Source organism: Archocentrus centrarchus, unplaced genomic scaffold (assembly GCF_007364275.1).
Source record: "Archocentrus centrarchus isolate MPI-CPG fArcCen1 unplaced genomic scaffold, fArcCen1 scaffold_32_ctg1, whole genome shotgun sequence".
NCBI classification, from domain to species: Eukaryota; Metazoa; Chordata; class Actinopteri; order Cichliformes; family Cichlidae; genus Archocentrus; species Archocentrus centrarchus.
This window is the reverse complement of record NW_022060260.1, coordinates 2,435,390-2,459,907: the sequence shown is the minus strand read 5'-3', so window position 1 is coordinate 2,459,907 and position 24,518 is coordinate 2,435,390. Positions and strand designations below refer to the sequence as shown.

The following is a 24,518-nucleotide window of genomic DNA, read 5'->3' as shown; positions in this document are numbered from 1 at the left end:
GTTTGGATTACTGTGGAAAATAATCTGTGTGGGAAAGAAATGCTTATACTCAGCAAGATTATCCTCACAAGCTGACGCCACTTTTAACTTTTCCAAGTGAAGCATAATGCTAAGATCACCACCGCCAGTGTCCCGAACACTGAGCTCCTGTGTTTGACGGCACGAATGCCCACGACCACGTCTGTTGTCTCGTGCAGTCAGGTGGGAGCAAACGCCTGCACCGGGACGTGTAAGTGGGGTGTGCAGTGACACATTTTGTGTTGTCTGAAAAAAGAGCTTTACAACCAAAAACCCCTGACTTTGAGATGAAGGAGTGCAAAAATACTCAGACTTGGGTTTTAGGCCATTGAGTGTATGCCATATCAATGAATTATTAAAACTATTAAAACTAAACGGTAAAGCAAGAGAATGGCCACATGCAGTTGAAACTCTCATTTATTTGGTACTGAATGAGGCTTTTGGATTGCTCAGCATTTGCTGCTCATGCCATCTTTGTGCACGTCGATACATTTACCTGAAGAAGAAAATAAAACAATCTGTTATAAAAATATAACAGACTTTGTCATATATTTATTTAATCCTCATTTAACCCCCAGCAGCTAGGCCTTTCAGAGCGTAGCTGCACTTCCACTGCTGCGGTCTTTGAAAGCAAAGAGGCAGCCGCATGTGGAGCAGATGCACGTCCCTCTGGTCACAGTCACTGGTGGAAAAGCACCAACACTAAGTTGCTGGATGTCGGCAGCATTTCCAGAGGAGGTGTCTTCTGGGTTTTCCCTACTTGTTCTTGCTGAGCGTCCTCTGTTTCTCTGCGTGCTCCACTATCTTCTCCTCAACGTAGAGACCTTTGCGGCGGCGGACGGCGTTCATGTATTTCAGGGCCTGGTTTTCAGAGTCGGCCTTCTCACCGAAGTGCAGGTACTCTTCCTCAGTGGTGGGAACCCAGTATGGATCGCTGCTAATCACCTGGGACACAGAGAGACACACAAACGCTGTTTTATTCTGTTAATCTGAATAATAATGATACAGACACCAAAATACAGCGAATAAATCATTCCTGCTTTTTCCGTGTACAGACATTATTTTCTTTTGTTACACAGATGTTACAGAGTATCGAGTGTCACAAAACCATCATTTCAAACAGTTGATGTTTCACTTCGTGAGTTAAACAACCATTAAAAGTCAGATTTCAGTGTCACAAAGGTGGCTGTCTTTTCACCTGGTCATATAGATTCTCTGCTGGAGGAACACATTTTATTTGGTCTAATATGAAATTAGTGAAATTCCTTTCACTTTGAAATGTGAAAGAACAGAGAAATGATGCTTCAAATATTTATGCGAGTGTGCAACGAGCCTCAAACAGAAAGCCTGAGTGACCAGAGTTGGTAACCACTGCCCTGAGTCTGGAGCTGCTGTGTTGAACTTGCTTCCTAGTTCAGCCCTCGCTGAACTTGTATTTTGAGGGACGAGGATCCGTGAGCATTAAAAGTGCTGGAAGACATTTTTCTCCTGCTTCCATCTTGATGCTGTGTGAGTTACTGCGACCACATCTGGACTCAGCTCTGGATGTGACGCTGGTATCCATCTAACCTTCATCACTGACCTCAGTCTGTTAATATTTCTTCAGCTGTCTACATCAGAGCTGCCCCTCGAGGTGGAAATCACCACTTCTGTCCACTCACGAGTGAAAAAATGAATTATGGACAATTTCTTTCATAAAGATCACGGACACTCCTTCTGTCACTAAACTGGATCAACTGAACACACACACACACACACACACACACACACACACACACACACACACACACACACACACACACACAGAAAAGGATATAAGAACAGTGCTGGTGTGCATGGATTCTCACACACTCACATGAAGAGCTACAGTAGCAGCACACAGGCGGCCGGCTGCTGCACCTGGCTCTGGTTACACTGGGGCAGATGGTAGCGAGCAAGTTACAACAACAGGCGGACTGCAGGAGGCAACACGCACTGCACGTGAGCAGCATATGCTGGAGCACAATGAGATGCGGGGGGGGGTAGGCGTCCTGCCACAGTCATCACTGAATTAACGCTGGTGGACGCACAATCTCAGAGTCCCTCCAGGAAGACGTTCAAACTGTTTCACTCTGATCGCTGATGTGGAAAAGTGAAGCAGCTGCACTGAGAGCGCTGAAATATCAGCTAAAGAATTCACAAGATTCACAGTTTTCTGCTGTGTTGCTCTCGTCTTATTGGCAGCAGCAGTGGTGCCTTTTTTTTAATTTTTAAAATTTTTTATTGATTTGTATCAACTGCTGCTCTGATAATGTCTCTGACTGAAGCAGGAGGAGCTCAGTTGGTCAGTTTAATATGGAAGAACTGAGAAATGATGCATCAAATTTTTATGTGAGTCCCTCCAGCGAGACGTCCAAACAGATTCACTGTGATGGTTCAAACCCGGCGTACTCTGTCACCTCTGCAGAGCAGGCCAATCAGTGCGAGAAGTGGATCTGAAGGCTTGAGAAAGTGTGAAGGGGTTTGTGCTGGTGCAACAGCGGGTATCAAAAACAGCCTGTTTACACTAAAATGAGCCCGTGTGTGTGTGCAGAGTTTTAAACAGACGGCTGACTGTGAACACGTGTTTTCTTTTACATTTGATGTCACAAACACAACAGAACACAATCTGAGAAAGCATCACAGAGGCCACTGACCATGTTACCCTGGTTGATTTGATTGATTTCATAAATGCTTCAGTCTTTTCAAACTCTGCACTGACTGAATGCAGGTCAGCGGGAAGGAGATGGATGCAATTTCTGTCTGAGTTGCAGAAGTTACTGAATGCAGGCGGTAACTTAAACGTGGAGGAAAAGATGAAGATAAATAACCAGGACTACACCCCCTGGCAAAAGTGATGGAATCGCTTCTGACTCATAGACTTCAGGCTGTTACAGAAGCAGAGGAGGTGCAACCGAGCACTGCTGTGTTGTTTTTGTTCATGATTCCATATTTATTTGTGTTGAGCTATGAAATAAAAAATCCTTGTGTGTCACAGCTGTAAGTTATTTATTTGCACAGCAAAAAGCTGAATGAACGTCCTCTGATTGTACAGATTCCATATCATATTCAACCTCCTCTGCTGAGCCTCTCTGCTGCAGGCTCATGTAAGGGAGGAGGGTTTGATCTGCTAACTTTCCTGCACAAAATGGATCAAACGAGCTCTGCTGCCTCCTTCAGAGACAGTACCAGAGGAACGTTCTCTACAGACTAAAAATATAACAGTAAAGTGCAAAACTGTTGATGCACATAAGACCAGAGTAACGCTGCACAGAACGGTTCATTTTGTGATTTGGTCACCACAGGTGCACTTGAGCTGTAAATAGTGCTCCGTCTGTGCTGCTGTTTATTTCTAATGTGACAGCTGCACATACTGTATATGCACATACCTGCATACATTTAAACATTACAGGACTCAGTGTGCTCAGTTCAGGTACTCTGCTATAGCCTGGTGACAAACAGCTTACAGAAGTAACTGATAAGTTTTCTAAAGTTGTGTATTTGTAGCTGTAATTCTAGAGCGCATTTCCTGCATCACCAACTCCAGGGACAATGTAACACACACAGTTTGCACCATCTTAACCTCACAGATGGGCTTCATGCCCTTGTTAGTAAGAAACTGTTCTTCAACAGGTTTCACACATAAATTATGGATGTATTCCTCCAGCAGAGAATCTACATCACACTTACGACACGCTGTAAATCAAAGAATCTGAACATCACCTGCTCCACACCTGGATATGTGCTCAGCATCAGTTACATGGTGATTTAGCCAGGTTCAAAGACAGCCACCTTCGTGATGCTGAGCACTGACTTTATGCTCAGCAGACCTAATGTGTAAATACACACGGACATATTTTCATAAAAGTAGTGTATATCAGGAGGATACTTTTAACAACATTTATAAAGTGATAACAACCGATGTCAGTAACCCTGTTCCCAAACCACCCCAAGCATGGCCTGCATTTTCTTATCAGTTCACATATGTGCATATATTATTTATGATAAGCTACTGTCAGGCTTCAAGTTTTATCAGGCCTACAAAAACCAACAGTATATCGTATACACAGACACACAAGTAACTGGAGTGTAAGACAGATGCTTTGGCTGATCAATACAAGACTTACTCGCACAATTCTCCAGTGCGCAGCTTGACAAAAGCTCCATTCTGATGGAAATCTAATGTAAACGTCCCCACAGGAGCCACTAAACCTTCCAGTTGCACAACAATACCAGGCTGACAATCACCTCTCTCTGCCTCACTGCTCATTCATATGTTAATCCGATATCCCGGTCATATCAAACGGCTGTCAGAGGAATGCTGACATCAGCACTGAGCAGCAGGAGAGTCCTGAAGCTGGGAGGGGAGGGAGGGGGGGGGGGGGGGGGGGGGTCTGTGAATGGGGGGGGTGAACTCTTTGTGAGAAGGCGTCTGCACATAAATGAGATCAGACAGACAACTTTTAATGAGGCAAAGACAAAAGGCTGCGAGACAATCAGGCTGCAGGACTTGTGTGTGTGTGTGTGTGTGTGTGTGTTGCATGGGTTAAGATGATGAAGGTGGTCAAGCAAACAGGCTAAAGGTGCTCTACACACAGCTATGTGTGGTTTCCACATTTAGAGTGATGTTTGGTTTATTTAAAAAGATATCAAACCTCACAGGACAGGATTACTGGGAAAATTTCAATTCAATTCAATTCCATTTTATTTATATAGCACCAAATCACAACAAACAGTCGCCTCAAGGCGCTTTGTATTTGAGGGTAAAGACCCTACAATAATACAGAGAAAACCCAATGATCAGAACGACCCCCTATGAGCAGCACTTGGTGACAGTGGGAAGGAAAAACTCCCTTTAACAGGAAGAAACCTCCAGCAGAACCAGGCTCAGGGAGGGGGGGGGGTCATCTGCTGTGAGGGGGGAGAGACAGAGATTAATAATAACTAATGATTAAATGCAGAGTGGGTATAAACAGAGTAAAAAGAGGTGACTGAAAAGAAACACTCATGCCCTTTTTCCACAGACCAGGTACTGGTGCCAGTATTTGACCCATTCAGAGGTTTTTTCCACCACAAACTCACTCAGTGCTCAGCCGAAAAACGGGTTCAACTCCGGCACTGCAACCTAGTGGCAGAAGAGCGTGACTCTGCCGTCTCGAGATCAAGTTTTCTACCATATTACATGTGTATTACATGAGAAAAGCGAAGCGATTTTCACGGCTGTGAATTAGGTTGGGCTCTAAGGCTGAACTTGCTGCTTTGTATCAGTTCATATCACAGATAAAAGGACACAAAGTGCGTACTTGTCGTCTTGCTCTAATGGCTGTCTGTGTTTCCCTCTGTGCTGCACACAGATGCTGCAGTAGTTTGGTTTGGACCCTAAAACGTATTTGCAGCACAAGAAAGGGAGCGTGTTCTCCCACGTTTGTGTGCTTCAGCTTCTGTGTCCAGACGAGGACCCGCCCACAAAGCGCAGTGGAAACGCGGGCCCGTTCTTAAGCATTTCGCCGGTTCATTGAAACCAACACCAGCACTGGCACGAGCACCGGTGGAAACGTAGTATCAGTGCATCATGGGAACCCCCCAGCAGCCTAGGCCTATAGCAGCATAAAATGAGTAACACATAAAACGACTCAAGGATCAAAAATAAAACTGAAACATTTGAAAGATTCAAACCACAGTGAGAATATTCTGCCTGACATGTGGCTGTACGACGCTGCCCAATCATCTCGTCCTCTCCACAGACAACTTGACCCATTACCCCGTCTGACACTGAGCATATGGCCCCTGAGATGCGTGTTTGCCGCGGCTCGAGCCAGCCAAGCGGCAGGTACAGCATAATGGCCTCACGCACATGTTGTCTATCGCAGCTTTGATTCGAGCTCCCCTGAGGGAGCCGTCTCATTAACCAGATGGCCTCGCTGACCCACAGCCCCACATAACGAGCTCAGCCCGACTCGAGCTGTGTGTGCGTGGCCCCGTTCACACCTGACATTAACATGGGTCGTGTATGATCCAATCACAAGTGGACAGTTCACACCTGATATAAGAACACGTCTCCACGTGCGTTCTCAGTGACCCACTCTATATATTATTGGATGGATAACTGCATTAAAAAAGTTTTTGCCCATAGGTGTGTATGTGAGTGTGAATGGTTGTCTGTCTCTCTGTGTTAGCCCTGCAACAGGCTGGCGACCTGTACAGGTGTACCCTGCCTCTCGCCCTATGACAGCTGGAACTACTACTACTACTACATCACCTTGACTGTGTTACACAGTTTAAATCACAGCTTAAAGCCCACCTGTTCACATCAGCATATCAACAATATTAATGCCAAGGCTCTGCATCTGCATGTGTGTCTGTATGCACAGTGAAATTAAGAAAGTTCTGTCCTTGTCTTACATTCAATTACATCCTGCTGTTCTTTTTCCAGGGTGACCTGATTGTACAGCATATGTCTGCAATGACTTTAAAAAACAAGATTTAGGTGCACACATTTTCTCTGATCCACACAGGCTCAAATAAATATATATATACATACACTCACTTAAATCTTTTAATAGGTGGTGCTGAAGGTTCTACAATGACTTTTTAACTTGACAAGGCCCATTAACTTCTCATTAGTGATCATGATTGACTATAACTGGTAGTTTGACAGCACTCACTGACATAGGGCGAGAGGCAGGGCACACCCTGTACAGGTCGCCAGCCTGTCACAGGGCTAACACAGAGAGACAGACAACTGTTCACACCTATGGGCAATTATAGTGACCAATTAACCTAACCCCAGTAAGTGCATGTCTTTGGACTATGGGAGGAAACCCACGCAGACATGGGGAGAACATGCAAACTCCACACAGAGAGGCCTGGGCCAAGGTGGAATCGAACCCAGGCCTTCTAGATGTTATTCTAGCTGTGAGGCAACAGTGCTAACCACCACGCCCAAGTCCCTTATATAGTGCTTTTCTACTCTAGCTGAGCACTCAAAGCACTTTAAACAACACGTTTACATTCACTCATTCACACACATTCATACTCCGACGGTTGCATCGGAGAGCAACTTGGGGTTCGGTACCTTGCCCAAGGATACTTTGGAATGTAGTCTGGAGCAGCCAGGGATCGAACCAATTAGTGGATGACCTGCTCTACCTCCTGAGCCACAGCCACACTACTAGCCAAGGTCTGGAAGAAGATCCAAACTGTCACCCTCAGATGAGAGGAAACTGGTTAAGATGTTCAGGAGCAACCCAGAAACCACCAAGGCTCAGGCCTGCCATGAACCGGAAACTGCTGGAACACCAGCGTCACTGTCTACAGTGAAGCCAGTTTTACATCTCCATGGACTGAGAGAACAAAGCCCCTGCTCCAAAATCAACACCTTCAAGTTCAACTGAAATTTGCAGCTGCCCACATGGATGACCCAAACACAGAGAGAAAGACTGAGCTTTTTGGCCACAATGACAAAAGGCATGTTTGGAGGAGTAAAGGTGAAGTTTTCAAACCTAAGCACACTGGACCAACTGTCCAGCATGGTGGTGGTAGCATCATGATCTGGGGCTATTTTGCTTCCACTGGTACTGGCACATTGCACAAAGTGGGTGGAATAATGACAAAGGAGGACTACCTCAAATCAACAGCTAGACGGTTGAAACTGGGACACAGTTCGGTGTTCCAACAGATCCGAAACACACATCAAAAATGGTTTGGTAACAATTAAAGCAAAGGAAGACTTGTTGAACAGGGAGAGGTCCTGAAGAGATACATAGCAGTTTTGATTTAAACGTTTGTGAATCATGATTCTTGAGAACCATTGTGCCAGAGAGCTTATCCTGATCACATATGTACAAACAGGCTATTAAAGTCCAGTTCTGATTAGTATAATGAAAGCAACATTCACCTCCCAGTGACTGAAGACCAGCTGTGGACTGGCCAATCCACTCGTTCTTTTGCGGATCTCGTCTGCAAATCCAAAGCTCTCAGCCACAGGCAGCACAGCTTTGATGATGAACATGTCCGTCCCTTCCTTCATTTCTTCATGGAGGACTCGACCTTCTCGCTTCCCAAGTACCCCGTAAACACGACCTGAAGGAAGAAACCGAGGGGTCAGGACACCCAGCAGACTCGCTGGAAGGACTGTTCTCAAGAAATGATTTTAGAGGTAAAGATTTCTAAACAAAACAGAGACTAAGGATCTTTTCAGTTTGACACTAATATCATAAATCAATACAAATAAATTGGCAAAGGCAATCAATGTAATGAATGACCCTTAATTCAGCAGAGGTCTCTGTGCTTCTTAAACAACCAGACGAAGCCAAAAGAGAGGAGATTTTTTAAAGGTTTTCCATAACGGCCTCGCTCCGCTGCCGTGCTCTGATTCAGCTGACGGAGCACTCCTCTGCTGCTCTGGATCCTAACAGGCCTGAAGATATTGTTTACCAACACACTAAACGCTGTTTCAAGCCTCATTTTCATCCTAATGACTTTCAGAGGACAACAATTTAGCGAGTGCTATGGAGCATTAGTCAATACTGAAATTACAACCTGTGACATTTTCAGGACATCTCACCCCTGGAAACCGAGGGTGGTGTGAGAATGTGTGTGATGGGTAAGGGGTACAGTCATGGATAACACATGACTGTGCAGGGTTTTTTTGTGAGAATGATGGCAGCAGATTGGTAAGCTTCTTTCATCAGAGGTCAGGCTTATCAGAGTTTGGCCTAATGATGTGGAAAATTACACTGGAGGGAGACAACTCAGTGAAACTTTAGGTCCTGATTTCCACCTGCTGTTACAGTCTGTATGGTTATGGGTATCTTAAGTGGAGTCAAGTTAAACACGTCTCTGCAGGTATGAATGGAAGGGTAGACACTTTATTAGGATGAGACGATTCTTTTTGCAGCACCACATTTCCTGTCAGTGTTTGTGCGGCAGTGTGTTTTCAGCTCTAGGTTTACACAATGGAGCTGAGTGGGACTGAAAGGACCAATCATCATAGGCGCACATTTCAGCAGGGAGGATGGGGGGGGGGGGGGGGGGGGGGGGGGGGCATTTATCTGGTGAAACTAAAACAAACTTAGAAAAGTGTTTGTGTGATGATGGTTTGTAACAGTGCACTCTTACCCAGCACCTCTGCAGTGGCCATGATCTCACAGGTGTACATGGCGGCCATGAGTCTCTGTGGCTGAGCCTGGAAGGCGTGACGGCAGGCCTCCTTCATGGCAGCGATCAGTTGGCCGGAGACCGGCCCGTAGCAGTCCGTGGAGGAGGTCTCCGGTCTGCGCCCGGCTTGGCTTACCCCTGCTGCCGTGCCCTCCACCTGTGCACACGTCCCACTGCTTCCTTCTACTTCACTTCCTGCTGTAGCCTCATTGGGGGGAGAATCCTCTACTAAGGCCTCCTGAAGTTGTGGTAGGGCCGAAGACTGGACGTCCCACCTCTCCACAGAGAAGCAAACTCCCATCAGGGGCTCCTCACACATGGGCCCTGACAGAGCTGCGAGCTGGAAGCCGCTGACGATGCTGTTATCGAAATCTCGTAGAACCGCAGCCTCGCCGGCTTTGTTGCCTCGGCTCAGACACTGCCACACCGAGGGCCGCTGGTATCCCTCCACACTGTTCAGCAGGATGTTAGGACCGTACCTGAAGACAAGGTGAAAGAGTCTCCATGGTACTACAATGCCTGCATTTGTGTTCATGAAAACCCAAGGAATGTGTTTAATATCTAGAATCTGACCAGCAAAATAAATTATGCAATTTTCACTGAGCCTCGGGTAAAATTGAGGACAGCAGCTTCACACTTCTTGCTTCTGTGATGGAGTAATGGCAACTCAAAGAAAACATGAGGAAAAACATTGTAAAACTCGTGTTAGTGAAATCTTACATTATCTCTAGCCAAATATTAGAAATGTGTTTGTCCAACACTTGCATTGGACATTAAAAAGGGACCTCTTCATTAGAAAGCTAATTTAATGCAAGAAGAAGAGTTAAGCTTACAGGCACCATCAAATGCAAATAAGTAAAAAAGCAGAATCGCAAAAATAGCTCAAATTAAAGATTAAATCTGAAATAAAAGCCAGCTTCTTTCATGGCCTGACCTGCGAGGCCCAAAGGCCCAGATACGCTCCACAGCATTCCTCCACTTCCTCCCCTGCAGCAGGCTCTCCAGCTGGGCCTTCAATCCAGCAATGGCCTCCAGGGTCCTGACGCTGATGTCAACACTCTTGCCCTCCCTCAGCGACATGTTTACCTGCTCCAGAGTCCGAATGACCTCTGAGCTACTCTCCAACAGAAGGGTCACCTCTGAGCAGAAACATTATATTACTGCCATATCTTACCAATTACCAAGAAACCCTTTTGCCCTCAGACATATTGCACACAACATACACCTTGGCCACACATGTTTAGCCCGGTCGCTGTTGTGTGTCCAGGTCTTACCCTGTGGGAGAGGTATTGCCCTGACGCAGACTGTGGCCAGTCTGTTGGGGGTGGTGAGGGTAACAAGGCCGCTGGAGTCCACGTGTAGAGTGTCGGATGAGCGACCCTGAGAGGCCTCTTCTTTAACCTGGAAACACCAGCATATGAAAAACTAATAATTCGTACTGAGGGAGGATCACTCAGTTTCAATCTTTGGGAAAGGTTGCTTAGGAACATTCAACAAATCTGCCCATTCCACTGCTCCTTCTTACTGTCCACTTCTTCTCCTTACTGCAACACTAATAAAGTCAAACTACTTCAGTAGTAACAAAAGAACATCTCCTGAGCAGACTGCGCAGACACAAGAGCCGTGACACTGAAAACAGGAGCTTTCCTAAGTTAACCTGGACTTCAGCACAATGATGGACTCACCTGATGAATGATGGCAACTTTCTGCTGCTTGCCCAGCTCCTCGTTCACCATATCCACTTTGGGAGGACGAATGACCGTTTCTCTGAATGGAATGATGGGCTTCGACGCACTGATCTCTATTTTAGCAAACCTGTAAAAACAAGTTCAATCCTGTTAAAGTTTAAGTTGTTCTCTGTTACCATAATCAACGTTGTGGTATGTTTTACATAACAGTATTCAAGCTGAGTGCCTTCATTAGAATCTGGACTGAAATAAAGTTTGTATTCTCGTGTAATAATATTGTTTTATTATTACATTAATATAGCACGAGGTTCAGTTAGCTTTGCACTAAAATATCAGGTAGAAACGCCCTCCAAAGAGCTAATTTTACTTTCATACTTTGAGTACATTTCAGAGCCTTTACTTTTTCACTTTTACTTGAGTAAAGAAGTTGAATCAGTACTTCAACTTTTAGCTGAGTATTTTTTAGTACAAGTATCTGTACTTCCACTTAAGAACTTTTGCCACTTCTGGTGTGTGTCATGAAACATATTTGATAATGAAGGTGAGAAGCTGCAACGACCCCCAGAGCCACAGACAAATACAGAAAGACTCAGGAAACCCAGGTCATCCGCAGCCCCCCCCAAGATGACCACACATCCCGATGATAACCGCATGCCCAACCCCTAAAGGAGGAGGAGGGAGGTCCCAGCAGATAAGGGGGGAGAACCCCAGAGAGCCAGAGAAAACAGGTGGCTGGCCATCCCAGCACGAGCTGAGGGGCAGGGCCCCAGGCACCCAAAAACTGCCTGGCACCTTAGCTTTGCATGATTCATAGTCCAAAATAATCCTTATCTGAAATAAGCCATTATACTGTAGCACCTCTGCTTTTACAACCACTCTCCCTATAGGCCAACTTTCTTCTGTTTGGCTGTCCCTCACAAGCAGAAGGTTTGTAACGTGGGTTGTTGGGGGCTCTGGAATGACCATATAAGGATATCTTTCTATGACATCATTCAGAGCCAAGACAGAAAATACTGTTGGCAGCCAGTGCTCCCTCTCAGACTACTGGCAGTAGGCGCCGCTGGAAGTACACGTTCTATAACACATGATTACAGTTCTCAGTAGACCTTAATGAGATGGTTGAAAAAAAGAAAAAAAAAAAGTGTGAAACTGAGTGTTTAGAACAGTCTGAGCTGAAGGTGACGGTGCAAATGAAGGATACATCAACAAGACAAGAGAGAGTTAAGAGAAATGTCTTTGGGGTCTGTAATTACTGTGACAGGAGTAAAAAAAAATAACTTTAATTAATATGAAATATTCTTTAACCAAATTCTCGTCAGATTCTGCTGACAGAAATACGAACAGAGGCAAACACTAAACCTCCGTCCATATGAGGGGCACACCAGATCTCATCAGTGCATCAGCTGACAGGAAAACATGTACAGCTGACAGGATTGCTGAATAGATCAATAGAAAAATGTAGATGTATTAAAAGCTCTGGTTAGACATGATAAAAATGACATTCCTGGTTTCTCCCTCATGAAAAACAAAATTTATGAACACTGCAATACAGCCAACTCTTACCTCACTATGTAAAGTGCCCTGAAAATGGAATGCATTTCAATTTGATGCTAAAATATTCAAAAATAACTTCATAAACATCAGGTTCTCAGACGTGAAAATCTTCGGCTTTTCTTAATCTTATGGCACTTGATGACATCATCATGTACTCTTGGATAGCGTGATGGGCACTGCCACTGTGTTCTGATTAAATGAATCACTAGCTGCAAGAAAACCATCCACTAGTTCCCCTCACATCAAAGGTGCATTTACGTGTAAATCAAAAATACCATTTTTTGCCTTGTTAAAGTAGTGTTTCCAAAATGGTAATAAAATGATTTTTATTTGTGAGGCATTTTTAAAGATTTCTGTCTGCAGTAGAAACGAATGAGGGCCACAGCAAGGACACAAGAGAACATTTTATTTATTCAGAAGAGTTCCTCTAACATCATTTAGACCCACTTGTTGCAAAGAAAACACAAAACAGTTTGCAGCTCCAACACACACCAGCAGGCTGCCAGGAACAATCGCACTCATTAGGCTGGCTGTCTGCATCACAGGCTTTACTGAACAACACAGATGCTTCCTGGCTGACCCCGGGGTCACTGGGTCACGCTGAAAAAGACGCCGGTGTTTATATCTGTGCTGAATTAGCAACGGCACTGAGACAGTGGGAATACTTCCTCATTTAATCCACTTATCCACAGTAACAGTAAATGTGTGTGTGTGTATGTGTGTATGTGTATATTATATATATATATATATATATATATATATATATATGTATAGAGAGAGAGAGAGAGAGAGAGAGAGAGAGAGAGAGAGAGAGAGAGAGAGAGAGAGAGAGAGCATATTTTCTTTACAGAAAAACCTGTGAACTCCACCTGCCCAAACACATCTGCATATGACTGCATAAATCTGCAGCTGCTTTTAAGCATCTTCGTATCAACATGTTTACACAAAGATTTCAAACGCTGCATTTATAATCTGTTCTGCTGCCCCGAAGAGGCCCAACTAACATCCAAACTGTACCCGAGGCTGTGCTCCTAAACTCTGACACTGGGGATACCTGGAGCCGCTGCCCCATCAGTATGGGTACAGGTAAGGCATCAAAAAGCAACTTGGCCAGGGCTGAGAAACTAAAACTAAACTAAAAGCAGAATTTTTTTTTTTTAATTCAGTAACTGCTGAATGGGAGTGCTTAATAAAACACTAGGGATGTGCAACACATAGGAAGTCAATGACCTATACAGGACAACATTCAACTCAGTCCTGCAAAGTGGGGAAAGACAGAAACTGCAGAGTACGCAGAACTGAACCTGGACTTTGACAAAAACAGCATTCCCAAATAGGACTGGCTGAGGCCAAATCTTGAGGTCTCAACATTAAATACTCCAAGATGGGCTGAATTATCAATCACTGGTGCCCATAAGCACTGAATACTGGGCACTTGACCCAGTTCTGACAGCGGAGAGGGGTTGGGTGGGGGATAATCCCCTCGCAATGGTGAGCTGTGATGTCACAGCCTTGTGCTCACCGGTGCGGCAGCAGAACAGCGCTGACCTCATTCTGAACGTGACGCGCTGCGTGCCAGCGATTGCGTGGAGGGCTCAGGCTGCCATCGGCCAGCTGTCACATCAGCAAGTCACCCAACCAGCCAATCAGGCACATTATGAAGCAGGTAGCTCACCGTCAAATCACATCACTAGCCAGTGAGCCAAAATGTAAGCCAATGATCGAGCCATCCATCCAGCCAATCAGCCCTCATCTGAGCTAAGCAGGCAGCCAGCTGGCCGGTTAGTGAGCCGCCGTCCTCCTTCGCCTTCTCTGTCCCGAGCCGTCTGGCCTGGCTCTAAACATAGCAGCAACAGCACTGCACATGGCCTCCTTTCCTCAGCTGGAATCCCACAAATTCAGAGCAACAGGCGGCACAGAGTGAGCCTCATCAACCAACTAACGCTGACAGACTTCCTCCCGAATCACACAGCAAAAAACAACCCAATAACTCTGAGAAAGTCTCGCCTCCAGTAATGAAGAAATTCATCTTTGTATCATATTTTCACTCATCACTGAAATATAAAGAACCACCAGAATGATAAAATCCCTTATTTTCAGTAAGCTAATACCTGTTTAATAACTCTTATGTTCCTTACACAAAAGAGTGTGTGTGTGTGTGTGTGTGTGTGTGTGTGTGTGTTTATTGTATGGGTTATCTTGTATTACATCATACAAGTGTCCTCGGGTCACCGACAGTACATTTTAGTTTCGACTCATTCTGAGCTTACAAATCCGTGTTTGTAGGAATGTGTCCTTAAGTAGCACCAAGGCTGAAGCATTCATAAAAAAATGGATGAATTAAAAGCCTGCGTAGAACAAAATGTGGAAAAAACAAACAAACAAATAAATAGTTAAAAAAAGGCAGAATCTGTCCTGCCTGCTCCAGTCTGACGTCGTTAACCGTTCAAACTCATTATGTTTTTAGGCTTAACAGTTCATGCACATGCTAATAATAAGGAAGCTGGACTAAATGTATTTCACTATTGCAAATTTGCATTCTCCTGCAACATAAAATATGAATCATGAATTGAGCTGTTCACTTTAAACAAATATAAATATTTATACTCAGAGAGCCTGTAATATCCAGCTGCTGTACCTTTAAACTGCACCGTGTGTTAAAGTCAGGCCGTGTTGTCCTTCCCCACAAAATCAAACTGTGTGTGCGTGTTGGCGCACGAGTGTGTAAAATATAAACAGTACGAAGTTCCTCACCCCGTGGATGGACCCCAGCTCTCGGACTGTAGCTGCAGTCCCGGTTCTGCAGTCCCACCTGCTGCAGGTTCTGGTTAGAGCGACCCTCCAGATCACAGAACAAGAACTAAAGGTATCAGCGCCAGTCCGACACGCTGGAGCTGGAATCTTCCGGACGGTGAACTGAGAGGGAAACCTCTGACAGGAGGACCGGAGTGTTTGCTGTGACAGAATGAGTGACTATACTGACCGACAGGAACAGGGGAACCTCACAGGAAGTGACGTGACAACCAGACACCGTGGCAGTCAGTAAAACTTGATAACTTGAAGTGATGACAGGACTGTTTGAGATACGCATACATATATACATGCAGTACATCAGAGGGTTAACTACAGAAAGGGAGCCTGGAATGTCCACTGGCTTCAAGACGAGCATCACTTTGGCCAGATGACTGTAACATGAGTACGGTGGGACGCCCACCTCAGTAAAGTTTTTGTGGGAACCGCTGTACATGAGCAACACTTCATCGATTGCTGCCTGCATCCATGCAGTGACATCATTCACACTTCAGTGAACAGACACACACTGCAAGATGCATCCTTTGTATTTTGGGCTCAACGTCGTTGCGTTGACATTGTTAATTAGAAAAACTTTTTTTTTGTTATTAAATCTAAATTGTTCCACTGCCCAAAACAGGAGGCTGTTTAAACCTGAGATTTTATCGGGGGCAGTGGATCTGTATTGGAACATAAGCTGCATTAAAGGGTTCTCAGTAACACCGACTGCCCACAGACACAAAACATAAACATAAAATTGCTTAAAAACATATTTGTGCGAGTTCAACTCTACTGATGCTGCGTGAGAATCTTAGAATAGTCCTGCAACATTACAGACTTTTATAACAAACAAGTGGCCTTTTAAAAAGGATGAAAGGGGTAGATGTGATTGGCCATGAAGACCAGCAGCTGAAAGTGCACCCCCCCATTGTGGTAATGGATCCTACTATTCTTTATCCAGGTGGTGAAACAGCTCCTGCCAGAAAAATGCCAACAAATGTGCCAGCATGCTCTGATCACACAGAGAGCGACACACTCCACTGCGCTTTGACTCCTGTGCTCTGATTTCAGCTTTACTTCACCAGTTTCAGGTAACCATGCTGGAACAAAAAGATTCTCCAACCAGACCAGATATTGGGCCAGCCGGGCACAATTCTTCATATCCAGCAATTGTCTCAAGTATAAATATAAGACTGTGATGAAGGCAACGAGTTCTCCAACAGCCCGAGTGTTCCTCTGCAGGGATGGGATACCCTGAGAGGAGGCTGTTCCTCTCTTTGGCTCCCAGCAATCAAGCCTACATGGTGGAGTGGTTGGATGGAAGTCACTCCTGAGTCACATTACAGGCCACCTGGAGTTTGCCAAATAGCTCTGAAAGCAGTCTGAGAGCAGGAGGAAAAAGAATCCCTGAGGTGATGAGAAAATTCAGGCTCTCCAGCCTGAATGCCCGCCTGAGGTCTGGTGAAAACAATGCAGCACTCATCACTGGAGTAATGATGTCCCTGTGATGGAGCATGTTCAGGCAGGATCTGGGAGACAGGCCAGTGACTGGAGCCAAATGGAGAGAGGTCCTTGAGAAAAACTTGCTCTGCTGAATCATTTGCTTGCAGTTTATGTCTTACTGCAAGTGTCTGTGTTTTTTTTTTTATTCAGACCTGTTTGCGTTGAATCGATCTCCACTGCCTCTTCATTGCTTTCACAAATTGATTTTTGTGCTCCTGGTAAGTAAGCACATTCAGTAAACTCAAACATTCAGGCTGCTGAATGATGTCAAGAAAAAAAGAGTCTGAGGTTTCAGATGATGATGTCACTACTAAATGTGGCAAACGATGGTGTGTTCAAAAGATACATATGCTTTTTTTTGGACTAACTTACTTTTCTGTCATATTTCATTTCATAAATTCCTTAAAATGATCCTTAATTTTAGCATCTTTATCATTCAAATGTCCTACAATGACATCATAATACTATAATTTAAACCTACAGTGTCAAATCAGTCCTGTACTTTGTCACAGCAGGGCTTTAACTGGCATCCTGAAATGCCCTCAATTATTTTACTTCAATGTAGATACACCCATTAGTTCACCTATTTGTAGCACACCTGAACAGGACCTCCTGCATGAGTATCAGTTCCTGTCCTTGTGCACAAAGTGAAGATTTTCTGTTATTAAAGAGTTAAAAAGTCTGCATTTGAAAGCAGGAGTTGCAGTTGGTGGGAATCATTTCATTACTCACGTGAAAGACCACAAGTCCCACCCAGTCACACACACATAACTCAGAATTTGTTTCTTTTTAACAAAAATAGTTCTACAGCATGGCAGTGAACAGGAGTGGCCCTCCAGTCTCATTGTACATTTTGTATAATCACAAATAAAGGCATTATATTCTACTCTACTCTATTCTAGGTTTAGACTGGCAACTGGGAGAGACTCCAGACTCCTGCAACACTAGTGTGATAAGCAGTTGAGAAAATGGATGGTTGTGTTTAAGCAATAAAAGCACTCAGTGATGTTTGGAAAAGTTCACGGTTTGCGTTAAAACAAACAAACTGCTTTTAAAGCTCAGTTTTCTTGGTTGTTAGAGCGACACACCCCTGCTGAAGACCTGCAGCTTGATGAGCCTTGATGACCACATGTGTTATGACACATAACAGACAACTTAGCAAAGAACCAATTTTATATTGTATCTTCAGTCACTTTGTTACTCAAACCTAGTCAAAAAATACTTTTTTTTTTTCATTTCTTTAGTTGAATCTATGAAAAATGCCAATGATAGACAGTCTGACAGCATAAAATAGTTTTGAATAAGATGATTCCCAAAGAGCTATTAGCTGAAACCTTCAGCTTCAACTTGAGCTTGTGTGCATAAAAAAATCTGAGGAGTCTGGACAAGCAGAGGACAAAAGAAGAAGAGTCAGGACTAACAAACTCTCTACAGCAGATCAAGAGTATCTGAAAGTCATGTCCTTAAGAAACAGGCAAAAATCCAGCAAAGACCCGACAGGACCTGAGAGATGCATCTGGACCTTCAGCTGATCCATCTGCTGTTCAGTGAAGCCTCATCAGAGATGGTCTCAGTGGCTTTCAGTGAGCCGTTCTTCAGGACGGGGAACAGGGAGGAAAGGCTGAGGCATGACCCATTACACAAGAACTGGACTGAAAATCAGTGGCAGCAGGTCTGATGGAGGGATGGATCCAAGTTTGACATTTTTGGTTCAAACAGTCATCCAGAGGAGGTCAGGAGAGGTCCTACAGTGAGCATCTACAGCCTTCTGTGAAACACGGTGGAGGCTCTGTCATGGTTTGGGCTGCGTTTCAGCCAGTGGTGTTGAAGATCTGGTCAAAGTTGATGGAATTGTGAACACAGAAAAGTGCCATCAGATTTTGATCCACCATGCAAAACCATCAGGAAAGCATTTCATTTTCAGCATGACAATGATCCCAAACACACTGCCATACCTGGATAGAAAAACACACAGTGGAGCACTATCAGCCATGGATCAGCCTACCCAGAGCCGGACCTCATCCTGACAGAGAACAGAACAAAAGGCAGAAACATCCAAAGAAGAGCTCTGAATGTTCTTCAGGAAGCCTGGAGAACTGTTCCTGAAGAACCCACAGGAAGCTGCCTCAGGAAGCCTGGAGAACTGTTCCTGAAGAACCCACAGGAAGCTGCCTCAGGAAGCCTGGAGAACTGTTCCTGAAGAACCCACAGGAAGCTGCCTCAGAGAGTTCAGGCTGTGCTGAAGGATAAAGGAGGTCACACCAAATGCAGACGTTCAAGCTCATTTAGAATGTACAAACTCTGCTTTTGCCTTATATGCTGTATTTCCATGTACGCTTGCATGTTTCAATAAATCGCTGCAAATATTTCCCATTTTGCTGCAAAATATAAAGAAATGAGAGCTGGCTCAAGACTTTTACACAGTACTGTAATGGCCACCCATTTAATTGTTGGCCAGACACAGCACACTCTGCCATCACGAGAGCCACAATACCAATGTGGCTACAAAGCGCTGACAATATTAAGACACGTTTTAACCTGAAAGGATTTTCCATTAAATGCTTGCAGAGGCAATCCTTGGAAAAATCTTTGTCCAACATTCATGTGGATGTTACTTTGAAACATACCACCAACCTAAACATGACTGTAGACCGCATTTACCTCTTTGTAGCAGCGATATTCCCCTATGGTGACGGCATCTTTCATCAACATATTGTGCCCTGCCACAGTGCAAACATTGCTCACAAATAGTTTAAGGAACATGACAAGGTGTTTCAGTTGCTGACTTAGCCCCCAAATCCCCCAGATCTCAATCTAATCAAGGACCTGAGTTATCTGCTGTCTGATATTTGGAGATATGACCTCACAGCATCCGAGATTTAAAGGATCTGTTGCTAAAGTGAAGGTGCCTGACACCACAGGACACCTTCAAAGGTCTGTGGAGTCTGTGCCTTGGTGGATCAGAGGTGTTCTGATGGTGGGACGGGAACCTACACGTCATTATGAAGGCTATTTTAATGTTGGGGCTGCTGGTGCACATTTATATTTTAGCAAAGCTGCATCATAACAGCACAGACTGAATTAACAGTTTGCTCTTACTGTGGATGTGCAGACATCTGTCACTGGATTAAATTTGACACGGAAGAAAAACTGATAATGAAAACTGATGATACCGAGGCACAAAGTTATAAAGAGCTATTTTTATGCATCCTAAATGGATTTATGGATGTCGAGCCTTAATGGAAAAAGCTGAACGTCGGAGATAATGGTATCACAGGAAAGAGCAAGTCGTGCTGCCTGTGAATTCTGGTTTAACAAGGTTAAAACTCTCAGAAGAAAAGATGTGATGTGTCTTGATAAATGTGTTTAAATGTGATGGTTTAGATTGCTACAGATACTGGCTTAACAGCATCCATATCTTTACAGTGTTACAGGAACTCTATCTTATCTAATGAAAGATAAATTTACTCAGTGGCTACTTTACAATTCACTTTTTCAAAAAATAAATGGTGTAAAATTGTCAAGAAGTACAAAAACCAAGTAAAATGAGCCATTGAGACGTTTTCAATAATTCCTGTAAAATAAAGGGACTAACTGTGCAGTGGTGAAGCTGCTTTCTCCTATTCAAAACACCAAGAAGGGTCAAAGGTTCCACTTGGTCTCATCTGCTCAGCATTTTTCATACACAGTATCTGCGTTCAATAACATACAACTCATGTCTGGAATAAACAGATGACTGCAAACACAAAATTACACACTGCTAAATATCCAGCACGTTGTGTTATCATTTGAGCAGCCGTGCCCGGAGAGCGGCTGCTCTCAGTTCTCTCTGACTGATTGATTTCTGTTCCCTGCTGAGATGACAAGAGCTGAGATTAATGAACACAAAAGCAACTGTTCTTGTGGATAAACAGAAAGCAAAAATAAACCGATGAAAACATGCTTTACACACTGCAAACAACATTGTCGGGGATATACAAAAAGCTGATTATGATGTACAGGAAATCTACAGGATAAGGATACTGGTTATCATTCCTAAAATGTTCCTGCTTCAACCTCAAAGTCATTAAAGAGAGTCACACCAATTACACAAAGACAGGACAGGTCTTTGCTGGATTACACACATGACAAATGTGTGCTGTTTTAATCAACACTATGGGTTCCATAATATTGACCTATTGCAGAAGATGTTTGAAACAAGCTCAGGATTAAGGGTAAAAGAGGTCATGAGTCTCTGAGGGAAATTAGCACAGTCTGATCCACTCACAGCTGCAGCCAGGAGCACCCTATGCTGTATACACTGCAGGTTCTATGTGGGTCAAATAAGGGCAGACATCTTTGCTGCTGCTGCCCTCTCTGAGCCCGAGCCCATCTGACCAACTAAGAAAGTGGAAAACTTTCCTGCGGATTTCACAAAACAAAATCCGAGATCCTCGGTGCAGCTCCAAAATTCAAGAGAATTTATTTGCCGTTTGTACTCACACACAAGGTTTGGATACACAGGAATTCTTGTGCAGAGCTCTCAGTGCAAAAAATATAAAATAAATAAATATATACATAAATATATATACAAAAATATAAAAGGGACCATCCAGCTTGTTATCAGAACACGGTGGGGTGTGGGGGACTGAAGCAGGAACACTTTACCAGGCACCATTAATGCTAAATTAGAACTACAGGCAGTGTCTTTCTTATTTCAGCAAGATGCCAAACCACATTCGACTCATATTCCAACAGCATGACTTTAAAAGAGTTCAGCCACTAAACCGGCTCGCTGGGTTAAGAAGGTGGGGGTGGATTATATTTTGTTTCTGGTTTTTTTGCTGCTGGCCCAAAGAAGCACATTCCTTAAACTTGTAACTGGTTCCAGTGTGTGTTTAATACCTGATACGCAGCCTTAATTTGGTGTTACAGGGAGGTCTCGTACTTAGCACAAGGATTTTCTGGAAACAGCACTCCGTCTCTAAACCGGCTCTCAGCTGAATCTGCGAGGACACAGCAGCGACACCAAATTTCCCCTGTGAAAATAATCTATCTGCCTGTCAGTGAGCTCATAGTGCTCTACTGAGGAGGCCGGCAGCATCCAGACAGAGAGAGGCAGCAGTCAATATGTGATGATAGCCAGATAATGATGGGGCTGAAATTGGAAACAGATCAGCCCTCCGTCTCAGATGTGAGTCACTCAGTGTATGAACACACACTGTATTAAACCTGCACTATGGAACAGAAGACATGCACAGGGCAGGACACAAACACAGACAGGCAATATGACTGACAAAAAAGACACATATGGAGAAATATGAAAATTGAATACTAGGACAGCAGACAGCACTGAGCAGCACAGTTATTAATACCAATGCCATCTAAGTCAGACTTTACTTTATGGTGACTATTTTTTGTTGTTCACAGTCTAGGTGGAGACTGTTCTTGGTTATGGACAAAGAAACCACCACAACACTCAATAAAAAGGACACCGCCACCATGTCATCACCCACTGACTTTTGACTCCACACCCTGAAGTCCTTGGTGGCCTCAGAATCTCATCTCTGCTCTTTGCAGATGATGCGGTCCTGCTGGCTTCATCAGGGGGTGGCCTCCAGCTCGCAGTGGAACGGTTTGCAGCCGAGTGTGAAGCAGCTGTCCTGAGAATCAGCACCTGTAAGTCTGAGGCCATGGTCCTCAGCCCGAAAAGGGTGGAAAATCCCACTCCAGCTCAGGGACGAGTTGCTGCCCTAGGTTGAGGAGTTTAAGTATCTCAGGGTCTTGTTCATGAATGATGGGAAAAGGGAGCGGGAGATCGACAGACGGATCAGGGCTGCGTCTGCAGTGATGTGGATGCTGCACCGGTCTGTCGTGGTACAGAGGGAGCTGAGCGTGAAAGCGAAGCTCTCGATTTACCAGTCAGTCTACGTTCCTACCCTCACCTATGGTCACGAGCGTTGGGTAGTGACTGAAAGAATGAGATCATGAATACAAGCAGCAGAAATGAGCTTCCTCTGAAGGGTGGCTGGCCTTAGAGATAGGGTGAAGAGTGCGGCCATTTGGGAGGGGCTCAGAGTAGAGCCGCTGCTCCTCCACATCGAAAGGAGCCAGTCGAGGTGGCTCGGGCACCTGACTAGGACGCCTCCTGGGCGCCTCTTAGGTGAGGTGTTCCAGGCATGTCCTACTGGGAGGAGGCCCCGGGGCAGACCCAGGACACGCTGGAGAGATTATAATCACTCGGCTGGCCTGGGAACGCTTTGGGGTCCCCTCGGATAAGCTGGTGGAGGTGACTGGGGAGAGGGAGGTCTGGGCTTCTCTGCTTAGGCTGCTGCCCCCGCAATAGTTATATCAAGTCCAAATGTTGCAGATGCTGGTCAGACTATCTCGGGATCACTCATTGGCAAACAACTTGTGATTGACAAGCTATTAGCCAATGAGTGTGCGGTTTCATACTCAGACCCACCCTTTCTTGTCAACGGAGTTTCAAAACGCTCATCTGGAGGCCTAAAAACAGGACTTCACAAACCAGTGGGTGATGTCACAGTAACGACATCCATCTCTTAGACTGACTGTGACACAAGCGCTCTCTTCCACACTCAGACATGGAAACTTTGCACACTGCAGGATGTGCTTGGTGAAGGGGACACCACAGTGAGAAACATCATTCATTCACGAGGCAAGCTAAAAGAGCTTGATTAGCAGGAAGCATGAGCTTTGCCATGCTTACTTTGTCTTCTTGGATGGGTGTTCTGTTAACTGTAATTTCCCCATTGTGGGATCAATAAAGTATCATCATCATCATCATCAATGAACTAAATCTTCAAAAACCCATTTGGACTTCATTTCGGCCCTGCCACAAAATTACCTGCTGACATCACTTCAGTGATCCTCTCTCCTCAGGTGAGAGTGCTGATGAGGACAAGGCTGGAGATCACTCTGATTCGCTGACTGAGTTTGAATAGAAGATTCAATGCTTTAAAAGGAGGCTGGTTCTTCAAATCATTGTTCTTCCTCTTTTCAACCATGCTTACCTGCATGGAAACATGTGCAGTGATCGTTCCTTTGCATAGAGAGAGCTTCACAGGTTAGAATATTGCTGCTAGAAAGATTACATCTGAATCAACCATTTATCAGATCATCAAGAACTTCAAGGAAAGAGGTTCAGTTGTTTCGAAGAAGTCTTCAGGGTGCCCAAGAAAGTCCAGCAAGAGGTAAAAACGTGAGTGCTACCATCAGTCCTGTGTCATGCCAACAGTAAAGCATCCTGAGAGCATTCGTGTGTGAAGTTGATTCTCATCCAAGAGAGTGGGCTTCCTCACAATTTTGCACATCCATCAATAAAGACTGGCACTAAAACATCCTCCGAGAGCAGCGTCTCCCAACCGTCTGAGAACAGTTCGGTGAAGAACAATGCCTTTTCCAGCATGACGGAGCACCGTGCCATAAGGCAAAGTGATAACTAAGTGGCTCAGGGAACAAAACATTGAAAATTTGGGTCCATAGCCAGGAAACTCCCTAGATCTCAATCCCATCAAGAACTTGTGGTCAATCCTCAAGAGGCAGATTGACAAACAAAAACTCACAAATTTGAACAAACTCCAAGCATTGATTATGCAAGAATTGGCTGCTATCAGTCAGGATTTGGCCCAGAAGCTGATTGACAGCATGCCAGGATGAACTGCAGACGTCTTGAAAAGGAAGGGCCAACACTGCAAATATTGACTCTTTGCATAAACTTAATGTAAATGTCAATAAAAGCCTTTCTAATTATATTCAGTATATCATTGAAACATCTGACAAAAAAGA

General features: G+C 44.5%; 1 protein-coding gene across 2 annotated transcripts in view; it reads right to left on the bottom strand.

Annotated features, from left to right (window-relative positions):
- Nucleotides 1–417: 417 nt before the first annotated feature.
- Nucleotides 418–24,518, bottom strand: part of efl1 (elongation factor like GTPase 1) — a 112,604-nt gene continuing 88,503 nt past the window's right edge. For both annotated transcript variants that reach the window (XM_030724163.1, XM_030724164.1), the window contains 6 exons: nucleotides 10,881–11,010; nucleotides 10,470–10,596; nucleotides 10,130–10,334; nucleotides 9,157–9,674; nucleotides 7,934–8,118; nucleotides 418–963 (listed from right to left, as the gene is read on the bottom strand). In XM_030724163.1, the coding sequence (XP_030580023.1) occupies nucleotides 775–963; nucleotides 7,934–8,118; nucleotides 9,157–9,674; nucleotides 10,130–10,334; nucleotides 10,470–10,596; nucleotides 10,881–11,010 (1,354 nt within the window). In that variant the 3' untranslated portion in view covers nucleotides 418–774. The remainder of the gene's footprint in view (nucleotides 964–7,933; nucleotides 8,119–9,156; nucleotides 9,675–10,129; nucleotides 10,335–10,469; nucleotides 10,597–10,880; nucleotides 11,011–24,518) is intronic.